We start from the raw sequence: 25,858 nt of genomic DNA, 5'->3' as shown, positions 1-25,858 counted from the left end.
GTGAGTGTACCGTCAAAATATGATTTTGTATTTTAAAAACAAAAATAAAAGGCTTTTCAGTATGAAGAAGATAGATATCAAATGGGACACCAAGGGTGTCTTAGATTATTGAATTATTCGATAGTGTGATAATAAACAGCAAATAGGTCTTTAGACAAAAACAGCATGGAATGCTGAAAACGTGGTGTTTCGTCATACTTAATCTGTAAGCGCTTTTTTAATATGTAATTGAACGCAATCAAATTTCATAAAAGTATCAATACAACGTAGGAGGACTTAAATGTAGTGCGTGATAATAAGTGTCTCTCTTATTTTGTAAGGAAAGCATCCGCTTTAATTCGACGGCGGCGCGCGCGCGTTCGTGTAGTCTTGCGTGCGCGCAGACTACTGTGAGCAGTATCGTAGCACGTTGAAAGAAAGACGCGAGGAGGAACCGCTCAGGTTGGTCTCTGCTTCTTTGCCTTAAAAAAAAAATACATATTTCTCCAATCTACCGTTTCTCGTTGTTGCTCTCGGTGGCGATTCCCTTCTACGCTTAAAATAAGACAACTTTGATTTCGCTTCGGGAACAATTGGTGTGTTAGATTGTGTTAGATAGATGTGTTGGATTTAATAATTATGATGTTTATATGTTAGTTTTTGCGTTTAGGTTTTTTTTTTCTTTGGTCGATTTGTAGTGGCTTCCGTGTGGAACGTTTCAGTACCGAGGACAGCTCCGAGTTTCTCTTGCGGATTAGGGAGCAAACATTGCGAATAGTAAACACCCCCAACTCGTAAAATTGCTTAGAATTTCCCATAGTCACACCGTAAATCTCAAACATATCACAAGATGAGTTAGATTTAAAAAAAAAAAAAACATTATTCTTACATTTAACTCAATCGAAAAGGTGAGGTAAATATGTAACTTTTGATTGCACGAGTGTGCACACCTTTACAAATTGTCAAACACGTTCAAACGTTAAAAAGGACATCAACTGTCTCCAAATATCCTCTTATTAACCCCACCTAAACCACAGCGGCACTTGTGGACTGATTTTAGAGACTAAACATCCCAAGCAAAAGCCTTGCTTGGTGACATGCTTTATACCCCAATGCATTTGATTATAGTTCAAATTGAAGAGGAAAAAACAGACAGTGAGTGCTATTTCTGCGCCATAAAGATGATCAGCAAACAGATCAGCAGATATTGAGACAGAGTCTGACGATGCTATGGAGAGAGCTGAGGGTGACGAGTTCTACAGATAGAGAGATAACGTATATAACATTATGCTAGGTTGCTATTGTGGATTTGCTAGGCTGTGTGTTGTGGCAAGCTTAAATAACAACATTAGCTTGAAGCATGCAGTTGGATCAAGCTCACATTAAATCCTGGTCTAGCAGAATGCTGTTAAAATGTGTTCAATTAGCCAATTTCTTGAAAGTCATGCTTGGTTATCATGCAATGTTGTTGTTGGTAAACATTTGTTGCCTCTCATCCCGTGCATACTGGTAACTGGTCACAAAATTTGACTTTCAGTTGAGAAGTTGAAAAATACTGTGAGAATGATGCGGAAGAAAATGATGCTGAAAATACTGCACAAGGGTTAACGTTGTGCAGCCTGCTATGTCATCAAAAGCCTACTAGCACACCCTAACTTTATTTGTCATTTATATGTTATGTTTCAAATGCTTGAAGGTGTTTGCTGACTTCTGTTTGATGAAATGTGAGTTTCGGTTGCATAAATACATTTGACTTGACATTCCGAGTTCTAAGAGGGTGTGCACACTTGGGCAACCACATTTGCTTGACCTCTCCACTTTGAAAGATGTTTTTTTCTTTCTCGATCGAGTTTCACATAGTGAAACTGGCAAAGTTTTCATTTTTTTTAATGTTCATCTCATATTTAATGTATGAAGAAGCTCATGACAAAATTCGCATTGGGGTTTACTCTGAATATTTGACTTTCTTTCAAGGATATTTTACTTTTTGATTGGACTCTGCCTTAGACTGGAAGCAAATATATTCCCTTTAGATGTGAAATGTGCTGTCCAGGGGTGTGTAGACTTTTTATATCCACTGTATGAATTTCTATAGCGTCAGCAAAGTGGAATTGATGAGAGAGCCGTCTTCTTAAGCAGATGTGTGTGTGTGTGTGTATGCGCTCGCGCACGTGTGTGTGCGTGGACAGGAATAAAATGGCGTTCCAGTCGAGCTCCTTATCAGAACGTGGGGTTTTGTTTTTTGTTTTTTTTTTTAAGTCCCCCTTTATTTTCCGCTTTCATAATTCTAATTGCTTTCTATTGGGAGTACATTTTTTTGTATATTGTCTTAAATGACTGTATAGCATATTGATAGGTGTCCATTTATGTGCCTGTGTTCAGGAGCTATATTGAGTCCCCTTCAGTGGGTGTATGAAATGGAGATTATCAGATTAAAGTGCAATTTTCTTCCTAAAAACTCTTTATTAACACACTAAATTCAATCTGATAGAGATGCAATTTAATACCTAATTGATAATGGATTCATAATTTAAAACATGAACTTGTCCAAATGCTCAGAATCAATCACAATGCACACAAACAACCATGCATGCACCCAATCACGTCTAAGGACATTTTTGTGTGTCCAACCCACCTGCTATGCATGTGTTTGGAATATGAAAGGAAGCCGTAATGCCCGAAAAAAACACACGCAGGCCCGGGGAGAACATGCAAACTCCCCACAAGAATGGCAGTGGATTTGAACTCCGGTCCCTGAACTGTGAGGCGTACGTGCTAACCACTGCTCCACCGAGTCTCCCACAAACGAAAACCAGTTACTTCTATCCTTCTGCAACATCGCATTTAATTAAAATATTGTCGAGGCTTTTAAAAAAAAAAAATCCAAGTATGTCCATAAATGAGTGTCCTAAATATAGAAAGACTGCGAGCCAAAGTGGGAAAAAAAAGGGAAGACGCGTATGGAAGATGAGAAAGTGCTTTGTGACTTATGTAAGTGTGTATGTGTGTGTGTGTATTAATCCAGTGGGTTTTATCCTCAGTGAATGGGACAGTGGGGCTTTGCCATGATTATCCCCCGCAGGCAAACAGGCGGGCCGACCGGCCGGCCTCCCGTGACGATCGCTTTGAATCTGCCGCCTTCTTTCTCCATCCCACGTTGTCCTTTCACCACATTTCACACAGAACATCTTGCAACATTTGCAATCAGTTCCAAAACATAGGGCCGAGCGTTATGGACAAAAAAAGAAAATATCTTCTTCAATCAATCTGGACGGTCGCCGTTTTGATCGATTTTAATGGAAGAAATAAACCCAACATTTATTGAAAAGTTTGATTCGTTTCTTCTGTCGAAAATATTTTGACAAAGACATTGAATACTGAAGTTTGAAGACACATGCAATATTCATAGCATTCAAGCTATAGTTGTTTTATTTCGCCATTTTAGCAGTAAGTAGTTTACATTTATATATAATTAGATAAATGAGTGAATTATCATGCACAATATCTTTAAAAACATTTTCTACTTGCTGTCGTCTTAAAAGCTGAACTTGTGCTCAAGGCTCAGTTAACGACCAATCATGACTCACCTGTTGGTCATGTGACATTCGTAAACTGAACCGTTATTTTCCTTAGACGGCAAGTGAACAAATGTGCTTAAAAATATAACTTGAATGTGAAATATGATATAGTTACCTCAAATACTCATTTGATACCAAAGACATAATATATACACAGTACAGGTATGTATGTATATATATATATATATATATATATATATATATATATATATATATATATATATATATATATATATATATATATATATATATATATATATATACTGTACACAGAGAGAGAGAGAGTGTGGACTTTATTTGCTACAATTAAGTAGTTAGTTCCTATTGTAAAAAAAAAAAAAAAAAAAAATAGGTATAATATATAAATATAGAAAAAAAATAGCAAAAAGTATGTCCACCCCTTGCATAAATCATACCTCTTCCCAATCTATCCGTCCCAGCCCGCCGTTGTTTCCATTACGTAACGTAGGAAGAAACATAACTTATTCAATCTGCGCTATCATCTTCCTTTCAGCTGTCAAAAAAAAACAAAAAAAAAAAAAGACAAAGTGTGTGTATGCTGCGCTGACGTTTTTTTTGACAGAAATAGCCCAAAATAGTCATATTTTTAGGCATGCCACTGTGACAGCAGATTTCTCTCTGCGGGCGACTCCTTCTTGCTTCTCTGCAGGCTCGCCTTAATGCGCTGGCGCCATTTTGAAACTTCGGCCATTTTAGGGCTGGAGCAAGACTGCTTCACAGTTTCCAAGTTCTGGGTTTGATTCCTCGGCTCGCTTAAGGCAGTTAATGACTCAAAATTGTTCAGAAGCATGAATGTTTTGGACTAATCAGGAAATGTGAAAATATATCACGCAAAATGAAGGTTCTCCTCACAAACGTCCATGATTTCATCGTTATTTCTATTTTACTAGCGTTGATGTCTATAGACGTCAAAGATCATGTTTACTGGGCTGGGAAAAGTTTGAGGGAAAAGGGAAATTAATGCAGAAAAACAACTGAACAAGGTTATTTGATTAATATTATGTTTATGGAATATGGATTTAAGCAGCAAAATCCCTTTGTTTTGATTTATTCTCTGAGGGTGGCCATTTTGTTTGCTGTTTGACTAAAAATGAAATCAATGTTGCTCACCTCATGCATTGACCAATAACGGCTCAGCTTGCAAATGTCACATGACCAAATTCAGAAAACATCTGAGCAGTGATTGGACGCTAACCTTTCCCGAGCAACTGCGACGGTATGTTCAGGCGACAGCAAACAAAATGGCCGCCCCCAGAGATGGATTAAAAAAGGTGGAACCAATATTAATCAAAATGCAATGTTTAGACTAGTTTGGACTTTTTTTTTTTTTTTTTAAGAAAATTTTTGAGCTCTTTCCCTAAATGGGCTTTTTGTGCCACTTTTTAGACAAGTGTGAAACTACAGTAGAAATTAATTCAGAGGAATATAATGCAATATTTTGGCTCACTATTTATATTAGCGCCCTGATTGTATCTTGTGTATATACTTTGTGCAAACGTGTGTGTGTGTGAACATATGAACACTAAGCCATAAAGTGGCCAAGTAGAAGGAGTCAGAATGTGGATGGTGTTTTTTTTTTTTATTTTTTTTTTTTCTGGCTCCAGGCTGTCATGATGCTCTCTGGCCTGCTTACATCCTGGTCTACGTGTGTGCTTCCTGTTTATAGGTCAGCATGCAGCGTGTGTGTGTGTGTGTGTGTGTGTGTGCGTGTGTGTGTGTTCTATTTATTTGTTGTTTGTGTCACTACAGATTTTTTTTTCTCTTATCCCGGCAGGGATAACAATCGATACGGCGCTTCACATGTTTACAAAAACATCTAAATGAAATATGTTTGAAGGTAAACATTCATTTGGAGTTCATTTTGAACATTAACAGATTAAAATCCAATTTAAAAAATTGACATGTTTTAAATTGTTTCTAAAAATTAAGCATGATGCACAAGTTTTTCATCACAAAATTCATTAGAATAAATGGATAAATTATGTGACTGAATTCAAGAAAAAGAATAAAACATGAAATCCAAATAAAAAAGGGGATAAGGACTGTCACTGTTGAATATTTTTGGAATCGATTATTTTGCTGATTATTCCACTGATTAATTGAATAATTAGAGAGTTTTATTTTTTGCATTAAGATGTATTACAAAACTAGTTTTTGCTCATATTAAGTTCAGTCATCAAATATTGTTGTTATTCTGTATTGTTTAGTGATTTAAAAAAATAACTAAACAACAATAAAGTCATTTTACACAAGAGTGACTTATCACTGGCTCAGTCATCGTTTTCCCCAAAGTAAAATCAAATATACTAATTTGATTAAACACATAACATAATCAAAACAACGTTTTGAAGTAAAAAATAGGCTCTTAAACGATTACCCAAAATCGAATAATGGATTAGTTGTCCAATAATCGATTTTGACACCTTTAAACCCGACAAAATAAATAATAAAGCAATAACTGAAGCACTTAAATCTAAAATAACTTTATAATGAAAAAAAACATCATTCAAATCTAGCAAAGGCATAAACATTGAAAAAATAACACATGATGAAAAAATTCAAATTAAATGTATGCAACAATAAAGACATTTAAAAAAAAGACGTTAAAATAAAGAAACTTTCAACCCTGGGGCGCAGGAAGTGCATCACAACTAATCAGTTTGAAAAGCATGGCAGAATCGTGCCAAAGTGAAATCGCGCTCAAACGTGAGATCTTCCGCTTCCGCCGCGTGTCTACGGAAGACAAAGGGAGGAAACGGCGTTGGAAGAGAGAGTGTAGTGCCACAGTAAATCCTCTTTTCCTCGCTCTGACTTTAATCCTCCTGAGCCTGGCAGTCGCTGTCCGTCAAAGCAGCTGATTGGGCGGGGAGGCAGCACTGAGATCTACTGGAAGCCCTGCAGCATGTTTCAAATAAGAGTCAAGAAAGTATATATTTTTTTTTTTCTAATTTCCATTAGCCTGTCTATGTCGTTTCCCGTTATACGTCTAGTCTACAAGCCGTATCAGGCAGGGTATTTAATTTGGAATCACTACTGCCACGCCGTGGCCGAACAATGAAACTGCACACTCTTCACTTGCACGCCGAGCGAAATTGCACGAGCACAATTTAATTACTGCAGAGCACAGGCTGCAATCGTCAAAACAAATTAGCAATGTTTACAGAATTTAGAAGCGTTTTGTGCAAACCTTGTTTGAAAAACTGCCAACGTTTACTGTGGTGTCGAACTGATTTTTTTACTCAACAGTAAATTCTAAACGCGCTTGTAATACGTCACACAGGTCAGTGATCAAAGATGGTCAACCAGGAACAAGATGAATCAGTTCTGTGTCATTTCGTTTACGCCGCTCCAAAATAGTTGACGTGAAAAAAAAAAGTACGATTGTTCTTGGCATATTCTGCCAGCATGCTGTAGTTTGCTAGATATCGTCACCGAGGAAAAAGTGGCAAGATTTAACTCTTTGTAACATTATACTTTTGAATTTAATCCATTCTTGCTCTCTTTTTATTCTGAATATCATCGTCCACTTTTCTTTCACCTTCGGTTTTGAACGAAACGTGGGCGTGCTTGAGGTATAACTGATAATTGAAAACGCCTCAACACATTTCTTTCGAATGGCCAATATCAATTTATGTATAATAATAATAATAATAATAATAATAATAATAATAATAATAATAATAATAATAATAATAACAATAATAATAATAATAATAATAATAATAATAATAATAATAATAATAATAATAATAATAATAATAACAGTGTTTCTCGAGTGTGTGGTGGGAAAGTGGGGGAAGCATTTTATTTAACATCCATACAAAATCATATTTCAGTTAATTATGCCGTAATTTCACACGAAATAGTTTCATATTCAACAGGGTACTCTATTTCCCAAATCTATTTTTTTTTCTCCCCATATCAGAATGGTTTCACCCAAAACTGCCTTGTGGAATTTTGAAATGGTTTTAACGATACTTTTTTTTTCTTTTTTTTTTTTTATAGGAACAGAGTTTTGCGATAATCTTTAAACCTCGCACAAATATTTATACCAATGGTAATTATTTATTTTTGTTATCTATTTATTTCTAAATAGTTCCAACAGGACCACGGATGCAAATAATATTGCTGCTGGTTCGGAGAAATTTAGCTGAAAATGATTAAAATAACAAAACAAAACACTGGTGTGCAATGGTTTGTTTTATGTATCCGATAACAAATAAAAATGAGAATGCAAGGGCGCAAGATAGAAGGAATTATTTTAAGTTTCAAGAAATTTTGTTTCTGTTTTGTGATTTGTTGCTATGTATTAGTCATATTAATCATCCCAAGGGCCAATGACGTAAGCAGTAGACCGTCATAAAATGTATTCCTGCTCTGTATAAATTATAAATACAGAGCAAAAAAAACAACTGCCCGTCAAGTTATCCTTTTGAGGTACGCCGACTTTTTTTTTCCAATTTTAAAATGTCAGAAGGAGATGAGGAGTCGTTGTCGGAGGACATTGGAAAACGAAGCCTCTGACAGCCCAAAGTTGTCCCTCTGCAGTAAGAGAATCACAAAATCAATAAGACGTGGGTGGGCGGATATCATCCCAGGAAGTGGAGATACTTGCCAGTCACTTGATGAGGCCTACCAGATCAACGTATGTGGTTATATTGGATCTCTCTTTCCTTATTTTCATGATGGAAATGTAAAATGTGGACATCAATATTTTAGAGCGCAAAAAAGCGGGCGTTGAATTATTAAGGAGGAGGAGACTCATGGACGCTGGAGATACATCATGGCACACCACTCAACGTGTTACCTCCTTCATACTTAAACCGTGGCTGGACTCAAACGTAACAACATGCGGAGAAAACGCAAGCTTCGTCACAAAAAGTCCAAAACATTTCATATTTTTTTTCAATTTCAAAGTGCATCGCAAACATCAGCTTTACAGATGCATCTTCTGACCCATCGTGTCTTTTTGCAGTTACGTCGCCGTTGACTTCAAGGTTGGACATCCACCATGGCGGACGAAGCGGACATGCGCAACGAGCTGGCCGACCTGCAGACCCGCGCCGACCAAATCGCAGACGAGGTAAAAACGCAAACACCGGGATGACTCGGGCATCTTAACGAGCAAAGAGGAGCTGAGAATAAGAGAGCAGCTCAAATGAGGTCATTAAATATTCATCGGCGCATCATACAGAACCAGAGAGGGATTTTAGAGAGGGTTCTTGGATGGATGAAGTCATAAAAAGGTGCAGAGGAGGAGAGAGAGTGTAGAAAGGATGTCTTGATTTGTGGACGGATGCAAAATGCAATGATAAATGCTTGAACAGATGGATGAGGAGAGGATAAAATGGAAGAGTGGGTGATGGATGGAATAAATCAACTGATAAGATGGATGTTGACTGGGTGGTGTGATAGATGAGTTTTGAATGGATTGTGACAAAGATGAGAGGATGAACAGAAATACTGGATGAATCTAAAAGTTGGTTGGATGGATGGATGGATAGACAAATGGATGATGGCTGGATGGGCTTAAATTGGATGGATGGAGAGAAGATAGGTGGATGGATGGATGGATTGATGGTGGATGGACTGATGGAAGCATAATGGATGGACGGATGGATGATGTGTGCATGTATGGATAAATGATGGATGGATAGATGATGGATGGAGGGACAAATGGGTGGATGAATAATGAGAGATTGATGGATCTATAATGATGGACGGATAAATCATGGGTGACTGGAATGATGGATGGATGTGTGAATGGAATTATGGATGGATAGATGATGGCTGGAAGGATGAATGGGTGGATGAATGATGGATAGATTGATGGATGTATAATGATAGATGGATGAATCATGGCTGAATGGATGGATTGGTGGATGGATGGATGAATGGATGGATGTGTGAATGGAATGATGGACGGATGATGGATGGCTAAAGGGGTATAAAATTGATGGATGGATGGATGGATGATGGACAAATGGATGGATAATGATAGATGGATGAATCATGGGTTAATGGATAATGGATTGATGGATGAATGGATGGATGATGGATGTGTGAATGGAATGATGGACGGATGATGGATGGCTAAAGGGGTTTAAAATTGATGGCTGGATGGATGGATGAATGGATGGATGTGTGAATGGAATGATGGACGGATGATGGATGGCTAAAGGGGTTTAAAATTGATGGCTGGATGGATGGATGGATGGATGGATGGATGGATGGACAAATGGATGTATAATGATAGATGGATGAATCATGGGTTAATGGATGGATGGATCGATGGATGATGGATGTGTGAATGGAATGATGGACGGATAATGGATTGCTAAAGGGGTTTAAAATTGATGGATGGATGGATGGATGGATGGACAAATGGATGGATGACGGGGTGTAAAAACAGACCGATAGATCAAATGAATGAATGGATTGATGGATTTAAAATGGATGGATGGATGCAAGGATGGACGCAACAAAAAATGGATGGGTGGATAGATGATGGATGGCTGGATGATAACTGATGGATGGATCAAGGATATTCAGTGTGGATAGTAAACGGATGGGAAAAAGTTGAAGGGATGAATGAATTGATACTTGGTGACTAACGGATGATGTAAAATTAGATTAGCAAGTTTGGACGACCGAAGGATAGAAAAATGAATGGATGATTGATGCATTCATGGAACTAATAGAGATGTTGGATGCCTGGATGGATAATAAGATGAATGGAGAGATAGATCCTGGATAACCTTGATAGATTTCACAAAAGATGGCATGAATGGATGCATAGAAGAAGAAGTTGGTGAATTAAAATGGCTGAACAATCATGGTAAAACTAACGGCATGAGATGTGTATTTTTTGCTAACGCTACGGTGTTGTTGTTGTGTTCCAGTCTCTGGAGAGCACCCGTCGCATGCTGGCGCTGGTGGAGGAGGTGAGTTCACCGACCCTTGTACATTTCACACTCTCTCACCTCGACACTCATGAACAAAGTCATTTTCAGGCTGTGCTGTGTATCAAATCAAAGGCTTCCGCATTCAGACCGAACTTGTCTCTTTTTCCGTGTTGTCGTGGTTTGTGGGGCGTTTAAAAATAGCCCAGCGTGCATAACGTCCCTCTTTAATAAGACAACAGCAGCCGGCCTTATGCGCGCTCATCGGGCTCCATTTGCATAAGTCGGGCTGGCAGCAGCTCGGCGGCTGCGGGGGATCGGCTCGAGGACCAAAGGGCCATGTGTTCGAGACCCGCTAGACACGGCAAAATGCAAAAGCGCTCATCCGTCCGACGTTCATAACGCCGAGCGCATAACTTGCTGGGGACGCTTGGGCTCCGAGCCGTGAAATGGGCGTCCTTGCACAACCGGGCTTCGTCATTCCACTTACCTTGACCGGGTCCTTGTTAATTAGTGAGCTAGCTTGTGCCATTATACCTAGTTAGTTAGTTAGTTAGTTAGTTAGTTAGTTAGTTAGTTAGTTCATTAAAAGACAAATCAATTAGGTCAGTCATTGGTCACCTTATTGGTTGGTTGGTTGGTTGGCTGGTAGACAGGTTAGGTAGTTTGTTGTTACTTAACTGGGAGATATTTGATAGGTTAGTTAGTTAGTTAGTTAGTTAGTTCGTTAGTTAGTTAGTTAGTTAGTTAGTTAGTTAGTTGGTTGGACGCTTGAAATACTTGATTACTTTGTTGGTTTATTTGGCTAGTAGCTGTTGTGTTGTCACTTTATTGGAACTAATTTGACAGACTAGTTTGTTAGTTAGTTAGTTAGTTAGTTAGTTAGTTAGTTAGTTAGTTAGTTAGTTAGTTAAAGACCTAAATTGGTTAGTTGTTTGGTCGGTTGACACAATAGTTCACTCAGTAATTACTTACTAAATAGCTACTAGTTACGCGGTTGAGAATAGGTTAGGTCATTGTCATAGTGCATTTTCAGTTAATTGGAATTTATTTGATAATCAACTTAGTTATGATACACAGACAAATCATTTAGTTCAAGAATTGGTCACTTTATTGGTTGGTTGGTTGATTGGTTACATGGTTGATTGTTGGTAGACAGATGAGGTAGTGTGTTAGGTTATTAATTAATTGAGATATATTTGATAGACAACTTAGTTAGTGAGTTAGGTAGTTAGTTAGTTAGGTAGGTAATGACCTAAATTGGTTAGTTGTTTGCTTGGTTCGCACATTAGTTTACTCAGTAATTACTTAATAGATAGCTAAAACTTGTGCAACTCTCTGTGACAAGCCTCCTAAGATGCCTTCCTGCTCCTGTCCTTTTTTGCTGGTCCTGCGGTCGCACGTGCCCGCCTGCGCACGCCACGTGGCCTTAGGCCGAGGGTAAAGATTAGGCTAATTGAATAAGCACGCGACAGGCAGGCCCGGCAGCCAAGCACACTCCATGATAAACAGCAGCACTTACATTTACAATGCATGAAGATCATCATCACCATCGTCGTTGAAGAGATCGAATTCTTGATGTCATTTTATAGCCGGGGACGTGAAGGTTGTCCGCGCCGTTCTCGGCACTGCCGGCGGGCTGAGAAAGGCTGGCGCTGCCAGGTCATCGTCCTTGTCTTGCGCTAACATGACCCCTTTTAATTCTCCTAGCACATGACCTTTAATGTACAAGATGGTGCAGCGCTTAGAGAGCCTTTCTCCTACAGCGTGACCCGATCAAGTCCTGCTGGGATACTAGCTCCCGCTTCAATTAACATGCAAGTGCCCTAATAACACTTGAGATAAATTGTCGGTCATTAATTACTCATGGAAATGTTTGATCATTGTATCCGTTTTTGTCATAATTCATTTTTAATTCATGTTCATTTTATATAACCGTGAGGCTTTGCGGGAACAACCGTGTTTGTTTAAGGCAGTGCTTCTCAATTATATTTTGCAAATCCCCACCTCGAAAAGAGAAAAACCTTTGTGCCCCCCCCCCCCCCCCCTGCAGTGCCGACTATAAATCAGATTATTATTTATAAAGATTGTATCAGTATACCTAAAACTGTTTTCTTTTTAACATTAACAAAAAAAAATGTTCAACAAATGTTAACTACTTTTTACAGAATTTATACAGATTACTGTTTAATATCAATTAGAAAAAAAAAATGCATAAATGTGCATGCAATAGTGACAATCACAATTTTAATCCATTTTAATTGAATATACACAGCAAATGTGATTTAAGTGTGATTTGTTACCAAAAAAATATGTTTTAATGTAAATTTACCTGGTAACTATTAACTTCTCTTGAAAAGCACCCCGCCATTGGGAAAAAAAAAAAAACCCTCAATTTTACAATTTAGCAAATTTTAAAATCTTTGCCTTTTAAAATAACGAACTAATGGAATGAAATTGCTTTATTCCCCAACCCTAATTGTATCTCATAAAGAAAAGACAAAAAAGTAACCAAGCTCGAATGCTGTAAGTCAAGTAAACAACACATAACAAAAGTATTGTTGGTTGTATATGAAAAATCTCAACCTTCAATCCAGCCGTAGCTAAATGAACGTCATTACGTCTTGTTGCCATTTGGCACAGTCTCAACTCTTCGAACATCCTCAATCCATCATAATCGCTCCATCAAGAAACATTTTTGAGTGATCCGAGTATCAGTGACACCGGCGTGTGTCCGTGTGTGCCTGTGGTCTCGCCGAGAAGGTCACATGACGCTGGGGTGCGGAAGAGCTGGTGCGTGAAACCGGAATATCTGTGGGAGGAGCTCACGGGGAGCGGGAAGCTGTTGTTTGCTTCGGCTTGCCGTGTGTTTAATCAAGTGTGTCCTTGTGTGTGTGTCTGCTAGCGTAACAACGCAAATTAAACATGACTGCTGCATGGTCATTGGTCAACGAGGCTCTAGCGCGGCTCCAGTGAACATAACGCTAGCAAACTTGAAAAGTCAGAACAGAAGTTCTATTTGCTTCAGGAAAAGCTTTGCTAGGACATTCATTATTGGTGCAGTCTAGACTCGTGGACCATTCAGTCTGTAAAGTTTAATACAGAATATTATTCCAGTTGATTTATTGTCATGCAGTTTAGTCTAGAGCTGAGTTTATGAATCTCATTCGAGAAAGTTATTTATTCCAGGATGGTTAGTCCATAAAAATAATTCTTGAAAGTTTAGTTCATAGGATTCAGGCCATAATGTTTCATTTCTATTTAGTCAAAGTCCAGAACATACAGTCTAGAAGATTTATTCCAGCTGGGGTATTCATACAATATTATTCCAGATTTATTCCAGCTAGTGTATTCATACAATATCTATGCCAGAAGGTTTGTGATTTTGAAGGAAAATGATTTTGAATGTTTATTCCACAACCTTAATTCCATTTTGGCCAGAAAATCAATTCCTGAAGATTACGGCCATATTATTTCATTTTAGTTGAGTCCAAGTCTAGAACATTCAGTGTAGAAGATTTATTCCAGCTAGTATATTTCGACAATATTTAGACCAAAAGGTTGATATCCAAGGTCTGAGCTCATACATTTAATTTGAGAAAGTTTTTTGAAAAGATCCAGAATGTTTCATCTTGAATGTTTATTCCAGAAAGGTTAATCCAGAAAATGTATTCTTGAACAACTGGTCCAGAACGTTCAGTGTAGAAAATTTAGTCCTGCTGGATTATTTATACAAATTGTAGTCTAGTTTGGTATCCATGGGCAGAGCTCATAGATTTTACTCGAGAAAGTTATTCCAAATGATCCAATGCAAAGAAAGTTATTCCAAATGATCCAATGCAGAGAAAGTTATTCCAAATGATTCAATGCAGAATATGTTTGATCTTGAATGTTTATTCCACAAAACTCATTGTAGAAATTCTAGTCCGTAAGATTAATTATTGAAGGCTTACTCAGGATTATTTATACAAAATTTAGTCTGGTTTGGTATCCATGGGCAGAGCTCATAGATTTTAATCAAGAAAGTTATTCCAAATGATCCAATGCAGAGAAAGTTATTCCAAATGATCTAATGCAGATAAATTTATTCCAAATGATCCAATGCAGAATATGTTTGATCTTGAATGTTTATTCCACTAACGTCATTGTAGAAATTCTATTCCGTAAGATTAATTCTTGAAGGCTTACTCCAGAAAAATACAGGTCATGTTTTTTTCAGTTTAGTCCAGAACATTCAGATTTGAAGATATAGTCCATCTGGTTTCTTAATCCAAAATGTTCACAAGGTTCCCGATTGAAAAGATCAATTCTAGACAGTTCAGGTGAGATTGTATATGTCCAAGACATTTAGTCGCAAATGTTGAATCCAGAAAATACCTAAAGGAGCCTTTCTCCTGAAGATCCAGCCCAGATCTTTCACCTTCTGGGGGTTGTCCATACTGTAATTTTGATTCTGAAATTTTCACTCCAGGTTGGTTCGCATACTGGTTCATTCCAATAGGTTTAAACCGACATTTCTTTTTCATAAGATACATCCTGGAAAGTTCAGTTCAGAAGATCCAAGAATCCTTTCAACCTAAGCCTGTTTCCTTGTTTCGACTTTTCTAATTCTGTTTCGTTTTCTTCTTCTTCTGCTTTTTCTTCTGGTTTTCCTTCTCGGTCATCTTCTACTTCGATAGAGTAAAGATGCCGGTATCAGGACACTGGTTATGTTGGACGAGCAGGGAGGTGAGTTACCGATTGAAATGTCCCAAACGTTGGTTCCTGACCTTTTTTCTGTTCATGTCTGCTCCGCCTTTCTCCTGTCGCTTTGGCAAACTCAACTTGAACTGCTCTTTGCGTTTAGAATTAATGCGCAATCATTTCCTTTATGCAGTCCAGAGCAACTATTGTGACCTTTTTTAGAGCAGCTTGTTCTCATAAAAATTTAGTAGGATTAGATACAGAGTAAATGGGAATTTTTAGGTTACTTGGATAAGTTTTTTTTGTCAGTTAACATAAAATGCTTCAGGATGACAATTTTAACAGGCGTAGTGCTCGTATCACTTTTTGGGGGTGGAATCTTTCCTACTAAAGGCTATTGAGAACATGTTGCTAAGCTAACCTAGCTAACACGCGTTGCACTTCCTTTGCTAGGTGGCTTTTGAACTTAAATCATGCTAATCGTAGTGACGACATTTTCGCAATAACTTGCCCTTTTAAAAACATAATTAAGTCCTTTAGTGCGGTGCTAAACCTATCCCAAAACCTGTCCATTAAGTTATTATTTTTATATAATATTGTATGCTAATAGTACTTATGGTAACATATTTATTCCTATCTTATAATACCTAGATAGCTAGTGTGTGTCAGAAATTGCATGTAAAATAAAAAAATAGTCAAGATGGGGTACATTAAAAAAAAAAAAAACTTTTCATGAATATTTCTTAAAATTAATGCACCTTGTTTTGCTACTTTTTTGTATATATATATATATATATATATATATATATATATATATATATATATATATATATATATATATATATTCTGGGAATGAATGTCTTGACTACAGGTTTGAAATTAAAATGTCGGCTTTTAGACTGAATGCGTTAAATGTAATTTTAATATGTATTTTTTGGTCATGAAAAATGCATATTCATGAAGTTTTTGTGTATTGTGCTGTTTAGAATGACTGTGCTATTGATTCTAGCTTCATCAACACTGCTACCGTGTTTTGCATTGTATGTTAGCATTAAGCTAGCCACCTTTTTACGGTTTGGTTAAATTTGCAATGTTTAAACCTCATTGTTTTATGTTTAGTTTTAGAATGGACTTCAACCGGCAATGGCAATAAATAGCTTGAAGCAAGCACACGGCCTATATTTGGAAGAAATGTTTGCTCTTTGCTAAACAGCACAGGGCGCTCTCAGGAAGGTCACAACAGACATTATCCACTTCCTTTTAGCGCTCGCACTCTTTGGACCCATGGGAAGAAAAAGAAAACGTTCTCTTTTGATATGATCTGAAATGATTGAGTCTATAACTGTGATAAATAGGAATTCCGTCAACGTATTATGCTCCTTTCCAGAAAAGTGTAAACACGCCTAATTCGTTGACTGCAGCTGAGGTAGAGTATCGCTACTGGCTTCCTGCTTTTTAGCGTTAGAAGAAGGGATGTTAAGCACCAGGCTGATGGAGCCTGTTCCCCTGCACTGACATCACGCACGTGGGCTCCGTCTTCTTAAATCTACATGGGATGAAGGCCAATATGTCTCCCAAAGGGAAGAGAAATACATCTGTGACAGCAAAAAAGTCATACAATAAAAGAACATTTCAGATTTTTTTTTTTTTTAGTATAGTGTGAGCAAACTATAAATGAAACACGTCCCAGTCCCTTCAAGAATATATCTTCTTCTAGAGGACAAAATGCCTCCTTCTACTAATGGACTTTGCAGCTACGGCCATTAAAGAAGCAGTGTGACGATCCGACCTTGAATTAGTTTTAATAGCCCGGCGCCCTATCGACCGTATGAGTAGCAGTCACGTGTTAAAGTGCCTCTGTTATGGAGGCGGACGTTATTTGATGGGATGTGTCTTCTCAAAATGTTCACCCCCTGAAACTAGTTTTACTTTTTAATGTGGAATTTGGTGGGCATGCCCATCATGAGTAGATACACAAAAAGGTTTTCAAAACGCAAGGCCTCAAAAGGAAAGAAAGTCCGCCAAAAAATGTCTCAGTATTGGCTCTTGGGAAAAATGCAGTGCTAAAATCCAGTCTCACTTCAATATGAAATTCGATAGAGATGTCAATTATCAGTAGACCTCCTCCAAAAAAAAAAAAGAAGAAAGAGTAATTCCCCCCAAAAAGTCTCAAAAGCACAAGACTCATTCTGTCAAATTATTATTATTTTTTAAACATTTTTTAAACAAATATTTTTCTTTTTTTCTTGAAGTATCTGATCAGTATTTGTAACTTTATTTTTTGAAAAAAAATACATGCCTAAGGATCATTAATTTTTTGAAATAAAATAATAATAATAATTTGGGGGGTCACTATAAAAAAAACAAACATTATATTTCTATTTGATTTTTGGAACATCCGATAGAGTATTGGTAATTTTCTAAAAATACAACTAAGAATCATGCATTTGTAAAAATTGGGAAAAAGAGGTTCTTTGGGCCTATTCAATGGAAAAAAAATCCATAACATCTTTCAATTTAATTTTTTTGTAAAATCAAAAATATAAAATATTTGTAATTTTATTTATTGTAAAAAACCAAGATGCCTAAGCATGTTGAATTTTTAAAAATTAAAAAATATTTTCAAATATATTTTGGGGAGTCAATTAAAATAATACAAACTATCTATTTTTGTAAAGTGACGTAGAGTGTGTGTTATTTTATTTATTGCAAAAATATGTCTAAGGATTATGAATTTTTAAAAGTAAAATAGTTTTAGCGGTTCAATTAAAAAAAATCTATTTTATTTATGTAAAGTATGATAGTGTATGTAATTCTATTTATTAAATAAATATGCCAAAGCGCCAGGAATTGAAAAAAAATCCCAATTATTTCTGTTTTATATTTTATGAAGCATGAATTTAAAAAAGCATGCATAAATTAAAAAAAAAAAATTGAGGTAAGATTTTTGGGGGTCAAATTAAAAAAAAAAAGCCAAAACGTTGGGTGAGGCGTGCTTTGCGGAGCACTAAAACGAAGCTCGAGGTGACGAGGCGCTCGCCCTCCCCCAGTAGCAGCAGCAGGCATCCAGGTGGGCGCTAGGCCCCGCCTCCCGCTTGGCCCCCCCGCCGCGGCCGGGCTCCACGTGAATGACGATGCTCTCATGCCTTTGTCCTCACCAGAGCAACTCGATCGCGTGGAGGAGGGCATGAACAAGGTCAACGCAGACCTGAAGGAGGCCGAGAAAGATTTAAAAGATATAGGCCAGTGCTGTGGGCTGATATGCCCGTGTATTAAAAAGTAGGTACCGGCCAGGAGCCGCGCGGTCTTTCCTGTCCAGTGCTGGTGGTGATGTCGCTAGTGATGGTCGTGATAGTGATGTCCGATGTCTCTCTTGTCACAGTCTTCTTCTTCTTCTTCTTTTTGTCTCTTCTCCTTTGTCACCCCCCCCACAACCTCCGACCCGCCTCCTCCTTTTTTTCTTCTTCTCTTTTGCTGGAAAAATGTCAATGTGTTGGTAATCAGAGCAACTGGAGCGCATCGAGGAGGGGATGGACCAGATCAATAAGGACATGAAGGATGCAGAAAAGAATTTGAACAATCTAGGACAGTTCTGTGGTCTGTGTTCATGTCCGTGTAACAAGTAGGTGGTGTGCTTCTGCCAATTCTGCGGCCTGCTTCGGGTCTGTAGAGCATGATGATATGATGATATGATGATGAGGCACCGCATGCATGGATGTGTCGCTTGTAATCAGGAAAATTTTGCCAGTTTTCAGCCTGCGCCGCTTAATCATGCAAATTTATACCGATCGTGTGGAGCAAGATGCTACAAAGGAGTCAACTAGTCATCCACAAATTGTACACAGTACAGTTGTAAAAAAATGTTCATATATATATATATATATATATATATATATATATATATATATATATATATATACAGTATCTCCTCACACATACTAGTGAAGACTATGATTCAGTGCAATCATTTATTTTTCTTTATTTAAGCATAATTTACAAGACCACATTTCATAAATATGATATTTTTTGTGATACAGATGTTTATAAGAAAACAATGGGAAAATTATCTAAAGATATAATCCTTTATTAAGATAATATGAGGAGGGGGGGCAATTATAGCAGATTATCTTTTACAGAATGGTTTGGCCTCATATCCCAGCACTAATGCAATAGTTCTCAAATGGGGGTACGTGTACCCCTGGGGTTCTTTGAAGGTCCTCCAGGAGGTATGTGAGAATTTCTGTATGTATCAGCAAATTTAATGTAATGCTTTTTAATGTCTTGACAGGAAGGGTGCATTTGTCTTTTCAAATTAAAAGCAAATTTATTGGAACATGAAGCAACATTGTGAAATATGTAAAAATTTGCATGATTGGTATTAGTGATGAGAGAAACCATCACTTAACTTCTTTGCTTACACGGTACTTTACTTTTCAAAGAATTTGTGGGGTTACATCATTGAAAAAAGTTTGCTAACCATTCCTCTTATGCACTTAATGTGCTTGGGTGTACTTGGTGGGGTTTTTTTCGGTTGCACCTCTGATGTTTCAGGGCTCTGATCCATTTTGTGGGTGTACAGCAATGGAGTTGTTGCAATCTTGCTAAATTCCAAGGGAAAAAAAAAAGCCTTGTTCTTATTAAATATGAACAAGCCTAAAACACTGAAATGAAGGGTCAGGCTGAAAACCTGGTGAAATTTTCCCTTACACTAACCTCATGTGAAAGCTTGCGTGCATGCATAAATAACACAAAACGCCACAATGAGTTTGATTTTTTTTTTTTTTTTTTTGCTTTACTTTCATTCCTTTTTTTTCTCTCCAGCCTTTGACGGCTGCATCCCCTTCACACAAGCCCTTCATTGCTCATTGGATGAGAGGTTCTTTTCCTGCAGGTAGCAGCGTCAGCAGGGAGCATGGACCCCACCCAGACCCCCCTTCCCATAGCCCTTTAAAACCAAACTCCATATTTCATTTCTTGGTGCAGCGGTTTTGCCAAACTACAAGCCCACCATGCTGTCTTCTTCTAATCCAAATATCAAAGCTACAGTATATGCAAGCATGGGGCTTAAACATTAAAAAGCGTGAAAAAAAAAGCATTAATTAAACTGTGGAGATACACGCCAACACGTTTCTTTACAATGCTATGTTCTATATTCCAGCCATGAGTCAAAACTCAGCATTCTGATTGATATTGTTTTTGTGGGCACGTCCATTTCGCCATTTAACGCTAACCCTTTGAAATGGATGAATGAGTGGATTTCACTAATTCATATTCCGTAAATGCAGTATTAATCAGAATACCATGTATGGACTAGCAAGGCCTCATAGAACTTTTCAGTGTAAGAATTTTGGGGGGGTTCACGTCGCCTTTAATATATTTATATATAATTAAAAGCAGAATGAAGGACCAGCAAAATACTCTTAATTCAATATATATATATATATATATATATATATATATATATATATATATATATATATATATATATATATATATATATATATATATATATTATACCTATATATCTATAAACATGACATGTTTTCACAAAACCAGGCGTATGTCAGGGATATTAGTTTTGAGTTATTCGCATGAAGACACATTGGACAGAAATGTCCATTTTTGGATTCATACAAAAATAACCTCGAGGTCTTGTCTTTTGAAAAACAAAGTTCATACGACAAGCTGATTAACTAAAATCTAGTTGTGGCACTATGGTGTTGCTTTGTTTACAATGACAGTAGCCCCTCCCACCGTCGAGAAAACAGTGAGTTGTTCCAAAAAGTTTTTTTTTTTTTTTTAGAACCACAGTCAAACGTTTTTAAGTGATTTTGAAGTCATCGTGTACGTACACGAATAAAATAAATTAATAAAGTTTTGATCGCTCCTCAACGTCTTCACCTCTATGTCGTTTACCTAATTCTGATGACGGAAACGTACGTGACTAATAAGTCTGCGGCCATCACCATGAATTTCCATTTTTATACTCGTTTATTAGGGATGAAATGTAAATCAAAATAAAATAAATAATATTATATAATTATAACATATGAACGGTAAGAAAAGATGATCGCGTGTTTCATTGCAATATATATATATATATATATATATATATATATATATATATATATATATATATATATATATATATATATATATATATATATAATGCATATAAAAATGTAATGCACCGTGTATTGAGGGCAAGAAGCCCTATGTGCTGGCCGGCCAAGTGCACGTGGTCTCTTATGTAACGGCAGTTACGTCATGTTTCCAGCAGCCTCAAGTCTAACGTTAGCATCACAACAACATTCTGTGAGGAGCATCCCGTCAGCGTTCTCTTAAAGTACATTTTCAATCCTTTTGACAGGGTTGTTGTTTTTTTTTTTTCCCTCAAGGCTTTTTTTAAATCAATTTTATTATTGAAAAATGAAAGGGGAAAACAGTATTCCCCTGAGATGTTGAGAAAAATGTAAACACTTTATTATTTAATCTTGGATTTCAGGATGAGTCAATATTTTGCTTCAACGATGGATTTTTTTGTGGCGTTAGAAAGTAATGACTGAATAATTGTTGCATGATTTGATGACATAATTACTCTTGAATATTAGATGTATTTGAACTTTTAGCACTTAAAAGGGCAGTTTGTTAATTTAACATCTTCAAGTAGAATTTGTGTGTGTGTGTGTGTGTTGTTTATGCATATGTGTGTGTTTATTGGGTACATTCAATACCACTTTTTTTTATCAGTACTCTTGAGTTGTCATCGGTACGGATACGATACTACCGATACGATTCATTAGATATTTTGCACAAAATTTCACCCCAAAACAATCACAGATCATTTTAAAGAAACACCAATACATTGCAATATAGCATTTGACTTGAAAATTCAGAAAATTAAAAGCAGTTTGCAAGAATATTTGCACTTTGGCATTTCTAGCATGTGACTGTGACTAACAACGTGTGTACTGATACCTCAAAATAAAGCCAAGTATTAGCCTGACATCGGTACTTGGTACATGTACTCGCCCATCCCTAATGTATATGCATATATGAAGGCCAAATTTATACTTTATGTCTATATGTGTATATACTTTTTTAATATGTTTATAAAAATATAAACAGGAACATTTCTACCTCTGTGACTTTTTAAAAATCAATTTTAATTACAGGTGGTTTATTCTTATTGTTTATCAACTAAATATATTAAGAAAATATATAAAGAAAATGAAAAATACATAAAGAAAATATTGAAAAGCAAAAGTAGAGTTCTAAAGTTGCAGAGGAGTACCATAAAATGTGTGTTACGTAATTATTAAACATAAATTGCGACGTTCGATAACAGGAATCTTGCCACACTTTTCCGCATGCTATGAATGGTACAAATTAGCGACATCTGGTGGAGAAATTTAAAAAAAAGTCCCAAATGAAACGTTAACCAGATGGATTTGAATGCGTTGGAAGAAGAGATCAAAATGACATTTTCAATCGATGCAAAATGGACATCTAACAGATTTGAATGGACTCACCAGGTGCTCCACATTATTTGAATGTGAGTGTGTGTGTGTGCGCATGTGTGTGTGTGAGCGTGCATCCAGATGAAATGAAGGGCCTGCTGTCAGTCATCACCCACACTGTTTTTATGATTCTGATTAATTTCCCACACTGAATCTAACCACGTGGCTTTTCTTTTTTTAGACACAGCCTTCCTTTTTTTTCCCTTTTCCCTTCTTTCTTTGTGTGCATCATTTGTGTGTCTGTTTGTGTTTGCCCTCTTCTCAGTATGCTTTATTATTATTATTATTGTTGTTATTGATGTGTGTGTGGCCCAGACGCCAATTGATCCCGGATCAATTATTGCAGAGATTCTACCGTAAATGCATGTGCGATGCTACTAGCATGCGATTGTTGTTGTTTCGATGCATGTTTATCAGCATGCATCTTTAAAGACACACACAGGCGCGGCAGGTACAACAAGTGACATGCGTGTGTGTGTGTGCGGCGTAGGATTAAGGGTGGGGGCCAGGCCTGGGGAGGCAACCAGGACGGTGTGGTCAACAGCCAGCCTGGCGCGCGGGTGGTGGACGAGCGTGAGCAGATGGCTATCAGCGGGGGCTTCATTCGCAGGTAAGCAAGTCTGCATATGTGTGTGTTTGTATGTGTGTGTCTGTTGTTCTTAATACTAATGAGATTAGTCGTAGGTAGAAAAAATATACAAACAAAAAAGAAACAATATTGCACTGAAATATAGTCTATTTTACGTGCAGACTTCCTAATTATTATATAAATGAAATATTTAATAAAAGTTTCCGAGTCCATCTCGCTTGTATTGTACGTCATATTTTAAGAAGTGACACTGCCATTGTGTGTTTCAGGGTAACAGATGACGCCCGCGAGAATGAGATGGACGAGAACCTGGAGCAGGTGGGCGGCATCATCGGCAACCTGCGTCACATGGCCCTGGATATGGGCCAGGAGATCGACACCCAGAACCGCCAGATTGATCGCATCATGGAGAAGGTGATGCAAAATTGTCGCGCTTAGCGGCAACTTCCACGAGATAAATTCCATTGTACAAACACACACACACACAAAATGAATCCGTTACGGGGTTGTGATCGTAAGGCGAAATCGTCGTATGGCGGGCAGTAGAAACCTATAGTAATTAGCTAAAACTCCAAGTAAACATTGAATTGTATATACATAATAAAAATGGTTAACAAAATAGTATAGTAAGTGCTACTTATATATAATATACATGTACACAATTAAATAACATCATAAATAAAAAATATATAAAGGAAAAATCACATTTTATTTACCTTTGAGTGGCGTTGACTTGGGCTACTTACGGCCATCCCTAGCGAGGGTAGCGTAGCCTAGCCTAGCCTACTTTGTACTGTATTTCTTGATTATCTCCAGCTTCGTTTACTTACTAATCATCTTCTTACTTCTACCTTTAACATCAGTAGCAATCTTGCTAAACAACTTAAGTTTGAATTAAGCACTAAAATGCACAATAAATACAATATTGTAAGCACTCACACGAAATTAAGTCTTTAGCCTATCTTTGTGACACCCTGACACCGACAAATAGCAGACCAGCATCTTAGTGACGCGTTGCAGTGCCGGCAGTTTGATGAGACCAGAAGATAAGAGTGATTACCTGAAGAGGGAGGCAAAACAACATAAATACACCCAACCCCACAGGTCACGACAGTTGTTGATGCCGTAAAGCGAGAAAAGTGGTGTAAAGAGGAGACGAAAAAACTGAGTATTCCACTTCGTAACATGAAAAAAACGTAAACCAGGGACGCCGTAAGCAGGGGATCCACTGTATGGATTTTAATTGGGTTATGATTGAGGTTAGAATAAGGTTTAGGTATTTCAGATGGTTACATTTAGGTTTAGGGCTGGCACGGGCAAACTACGACCCGGCGGCTATATGTGGCCTGGTAAGATTATGAATCTAGCCCACCAAACTTGAAAAAATGATCAATCAAGATGAGAGTGATTTCAATAAATGGTTAAATACATAGGACTTGAATAAAACTGTAGTAATACTTTTGTTAACTTTCTATTGAACCTAAAGCACATGTTTTCTAGATATCCCACATTTTTTTTCTCCAATGTGGTGGATTATGTTGTGTGCATGTGTGTGTGTACACACATGTTGTATTAGTATGTATAAACTCTTAACAAATTTAAGACCCATGAATGTTGCTTTCCCCTTGCAGGCGGACTCCAACAAGACCCGAATCGATGAGGCCAACCAACGTGCAACAAAGATGTTGGGCAGTGGCTGAACTGCAGCACTCGTTACAATTAAAACACACACAGACACACACACACACACACACACAAATACAGATAAAGACAAAACCCCCACCCCGATATCGCCTCTGCAAAATGATGCTTCTATTGTGATACATGTAGACGTTTGCACATATCAGCACTTCTTGTTATCGTTATGTGTTGCTTCCCCACCCTTCACTCTTCCTGTTTTTTTTGTAATATATAATATTCAAAAGACTATCATCTTGACTGTTATCTGGATTTAGTGACTACATAGGTATAAATTGATGATTCCAGTCACTTCAAAGCTGATGCCAGAGATTGTATATACACGCTTTTTTTTCCTCAGGGAGCTCAAGCAGGCCAAGTTCCATGCAATCTGACATTTATCGATTATAAAGAGCTGAGGGGAAGGGCGGGGGGGATCTTTTATCATTTAGCTTTTAGCACGTTCAGCTCCTCCTCTGCTAGACCATTAATTATTCATTCGCCAAGACAAAAATATCCCAATGTGCTATACATGTACAAAGGAGCGGCCCATATCTATAACAGTTCCCTCGGTCCTGTCTGTGCCACTCTTTGTTTGTTTCATCTTCTCCAGACTATCAGCAATCACTGCATAAGAGTTGTACCCTGGGAAAACAAAGCCAATAAAACCTTTAGAACTGTCGAAACAAACTTCCCTTGCCTCTTATTTTCTTATTCCAGCATCCTCCGCGGTCACACCAACTCAATTAACGTGAAATTATTTCGCAATCGGATTAAACAAGCCTTTGATGACATTCGTGCCGCAGTAACTTTTCATTTACTTCAAGAAATTACCTTTTACTTTCCAAAGGGTTAGTCAGAAGTCAAGGAGCTTATCTTAATCACTCTTTTTTTTTCCTTGGCATATTT

The 25,858-nt window shown here is 37.3% G+C and overlaps 1 protein-coding gene across 2 annotated transcripts; it reads left to right on the top strand.

Moving 5' to 3' along the window:
• The first annotated feature begins 299 nt into the window (after positions 1-299).
• On the top strand, positions 300-25,639 carry LOC148424367 (synaptosomal-associated protein 25-A-like). Of its 2 annotated transcripts, none has more exons than XM_088412814.1 (8): positions 300-441; positions 8,554-8,661; positions 10,481-10,522; positions 15,160-15,208; positions 18,668-18,785; positions 23,174-23,293; positions 23,542-23,686; positions 24,904-25,639. In XM_088412814.1, the coding sequence occupies exons 2-8, from the start codon at positions 8,590-8,592 to the stop codon at positions 24,970-24,972; spliced, it is 615 nt and encodes a 204-aa protein (XP_088268940.1). In that variant the 5' UTR covers positions 300-441; positions 8,554-8,589; the 3' UTR covers positions 24,973-25,639. The 2 variants fall into 2 exon arrangements, with proteins under 2 accessions (XP_088268940.1, XP_088268941.1); XM_088412815.1 differs by lacking the exon at positions 18,668-18,785 and adding an exon at positions 18,325-18,442.
• The last annotated feature ends 219 nt before the right edge of the window (positions 25,640-25,858 follow it).

Source organism: Hippichthys cyanospilos, chromosome 4 (assembly GCF_059441005.1).
Source record: "Hippichthys cyanospilos isolate Australia breed blue-spotted pipefish chromosome 4, RoL_Hcya_1.0, whole genome shotgun sequence".
NCBI lineage: Eukaryota > Metazoa > Chordata > Actinopteri > Syngnathiformes > Syngnathidae > Hippichthys > Hippichthys cyanospilos.
The sequence above is the reverse complement of the archived record's forward strand: the minus strand, read 5'-3'. Positions and strand labels throughout refer to the sequence as shown.